This window comes from Anolis sagrei, chromosome 5 (assembly GCF_037176765.1).
Source record: "Anolis sagrei isolate rAnoSag1 chromosome 5, rAnoSag1.mat, whole genome shotgun sequence".
Classification (NCBI taxonomy): domain Eukaryota; kingdom Metazoa; phylum Chordata; class Lepidosauria; order Squamata; family Dactyloidae; genus Anolis; species Anolis sagrei.
This window is the reverse complement of record NC_090025.1, coordinates 7,851,495-7,855,009: the sequence shown is the minus strand read 5'-3', so window position 1 is coordinate 7,855,009 and position 3,515 is coordinate 7,851,495. Positions and strand designations below refer to the sequence as shown.

The following is a 3,515-nucleotide window of genomic DNA, read 5'->3' as shown; positions in this document are numbered from 1 at the left end:
ACATCCGCTGAGAAGTAGCAACCAATAGTGAAAGGACCAAGGCAGTGACATCTCCAGCTCACCCCCTGTTTTGGTATCAGCCAGCACGTCAATGGCTTAAATAAAGAAATAGTTTTCTAAGAGCTACAGAGACACTCGCTGGAACACCTCAGCAAGTGAGAGTCCAAAAGTGGCAGGCTCAAACCCGGAACCTCAATCAATGGCTGATACCAAATGAGAGACTCCCCCCTGGGCACACAGAAAACTGGGCGACTTGGAAGGTGCTGAACAGACTGCGCTCAGATGCAGAGCCAACCTTAAGAAATGGGGCTACAAAGTGGAATCCACAACATGCGAGGGTGAGAAGAAGAGCAAACTACAGATTACCCGCTGCAATGCAACCTGAGCCCTGCCACATGCACAATGGAGGACCTTCTTATAGTAACACCAGAGACACTCCAAGGGGCCAGCTACTGGTCAAAGGACATTTAATCAACTACCAAGCTTGCAAACTTTGTGCTTTGTTTGTTTGTTTGTTAGAAATTGCAATACAGCTGTTTGGTTTACTCCTGACACGATAAATAAATAAACCCAGCTTTTCGATTCTGGTTGTCTGGAATACCCTTTCTCTCCACAGTTCCCGTTAGTAGGACTACCTGTAACAAGCCAGATGGGAAGGCATTGACCTCCTTTCCATGAGAGCGGAGATGAAATATGAAAGCTGAAGGTGAGATATCCCAGAGTTGGTGAAGTGAACAAAACAAACAGAAGCAAAAAAAGTAAGCGAATATCCCCCAGCAGCAACTACATATGTCTGGATTCTAAACAAGTTTGAATCCTGTCTTCTTTACAGTCTTCTTATATCTTTGTCCATCAATTAACAAGCAGAATGTATATTCCAGAAAGCCAAGTCCAGAAATCCAAGTATTGGTATGTTGAGAAAATACAGTACAATCCATATCCATAGGGGATACGTTCCTGGACATCACACAGACCCTATAGACATGAAGGTCATCTGGTCCAATAGTGCCATATAGTCATTTCGGAGGACTTAGAAGATGTCTAGAGAGGACATATTTTGCTGGGCATGAATGAATGGACCCACAGATATCAATCCTGCTTGTTATATCGTATTGACTTTAAGAGGATAAACTTCTCAGCTTGTGGACTTCTCTAGTAGGAACCAAGTTCTTGCGGATAGCATTAAGCGTTTCCATCCAACAAGAGTTCACTGTGAGAGCCATCCTCCTAAGACGTGCTTTGCACCTTGGTGGACATTGGATATCTGAAGCACCAGCAGGCCTCCATCAGATACTCTCTGACTTTTCTGTAACCAAACACCACAACATACGAGCTAGCCGAGTAATAAATAGAAGACAGGATGCCGTAGAGCTCGTTGAGGATGCTGTTCTCAAAATCGCTCTTGATGTACCCAGACATGATGGCTATCCACACCAGGTCGTTGGAGATCCAGCAGACCACATAGATGCAGAGCAAGGACAGCAAGACCTTGGTGGCCTGGGCTGTGTGCTTGTTCCATCCATTGCTGGTGACCGAGGTGGTGGCCTCCACCTTCCTGCTGTGCTTATAGAGGAGGTCAATAATGAAGCCATTGAGGATGATGACCAACACAATTAAGGCGAGATCAAAGCTGATGGACAAGTAAGTGGTGACCTTCATAGCCAAACTCTCTGTGGACCCTAGGCAGGTCGAAGTACTCAACCAGATGATGGTTGAATTGTCTTTGTGATTTGTTTTCTCATACTGCAAATAAGGGATCTGTAGGAGGATGCTGGCTATCCAACAACCAGCAAGAGTGCCGTTGACGTATTGTCCCTGGTGCCGATAGATGAACTTTGACCACCGGTGATTGGGCCTTCGGATCTTGATGAGGTGGAGGAAGCTCAGGTTCTCTACAGACCAGATGCTGATCAGCCTCAATGTATGGTACGAATAGAGAAGGATCCTGCAGCCCAGCTCATCCAAAATGTTGGCTCTGGTATAAAAGAGCAAGCTGGGGATTGTCTTGTAGCAGCAGAGAAGGAAGTTCACCAGAGCCATGTTGATAATGATGCGGTCCAAAGGCTGCACAGCTTTGTTTCGGACGGCGTTGCTGATGAAGGCAAAGAGGACAATGAGATTGCCAATCATGCCGACGATGGACGATAGGCTAAGGACGATGGACGTGGTGAATATGAAGCTGTGGCCCATGGTGGCGCAAGTCTTCTCTTACGCATCTCCTAACTACGTTCTCCTCCTTTGATTGCTGCTGAAGTTGTTTTCCAAACGCAGGAGGATCATGAGCTTTTTTATATGCCACCTTTCCCTCTCAACACACTCACACCCCTTGAGTTACTCAGGCCCATAATTACTCTGTTATTTGTCTAAGCTTTGTTATCTCCCCTGCTGAAAAGGGTCAGGTGTAAAGCAGATTAGCCAATGACTCATCACTCCATGTGCTAAAACCTAGAGAAGCGGGGAAGGGAATTACAGAAGCCACCTTTCAATATATAAAATCTCTATATTTTTTTCCTTTTTGAATGTATACCTTTTCACCCTCATCACTAAGCCATTGAAAGATGATTTACAGCCTTTTATTTGTAAAAAATGAACCAAAATACTATTCTTAGTCCCAACTAGAGCAGAATCATGGCACTGCAAAATGAATGTAGTTTGATACCACTTCATCATCATCATCATCATCATCATCATCATCATCATCTTGGTTCTTGTGGGTTTTTTCGGGGTATAGGGCCATGTTCTAGAGGCATTTCTCGTGATGTTTCACCTGCATCTATGGCAAGCATCCTCAGAGGTAGTGAGGTCTGTTGGAAATAGGACAATGGGTTTATATATCTATGGAATGGCTGGGGTGGGGCAAAGAGCTCTTCTCTGCTAGAGCTAGGTGTGAATGTTTCAACTGACCACCTTCATTAGCATTTGAAGGCCTGCCTGAGCCTGGGAAAATCTTTTGTTGAGAGGTGTTAAGATGTGCCTGGTTGTTTCCCCTCTTTTGTTTTGCTGTTGTAATTTTAGAGTTTTTTGAAAATAGGGACCACCAAACGCAGCATTGCCCAAACACGAATCAAGGAACATGAAAGGCACCGCAGACTACTTCAACCAAAGAAGTCAGCCATAGCAGAGCACCTGATGAACCAGCCTGGACACAGCATATTATTTGAGAACACAGAAATGCTGGACCACACCAACAACCACCATGTCAGACTACACAGGGAAGCCATTGAAATCCACAAGAAGCATGTGGACAATTTCAACAGAAAGGAGGAAATCATGAAAATGAACAAAATCTGGCTACCAGTATTAAAAAAACTAAAATTACAACAGCAAAACAAAAGAGGGGAAACTACCAGGCACATCTTAACACCTCTCAACAAAAGATTTTCCCAGGCTCAGGCAGGCCTTCAAATGCTAATGAAGGTGGTCAGTGGAAACATTCACACCTAGCTCTAGCAGAGAGCTCTTTGCTCCACCCCAGCCATTCCACAGATATATAAACCCATTGTCCTATTTCCAAC

At 44.6% G+C, this 3,515-nt stretch overlaps 1 protein-coding gene across 1 annotated transcript; it reads right to left on the bottom strand.

Moving 5' to 3' along the window:
- Positions 1 to 1,227: 1,227 nt before the first annotated feature.
- On the bottom strand, positions 1,228 to 2,190 carry LOC132777282 (olfactory receptor class A-like protein 1). The gene has a single exon (XM_060779633.2). The coding sequence runs from the start codon at positions 2,188 to 2,190 to the stop codon at positions 1,228 to 1,230; it is 963 nt and encodes a 320-aa protein (XP_060635616.2).
- Positions 2,191 to 3,515: the final 1,325 nt, after the last annotated feature.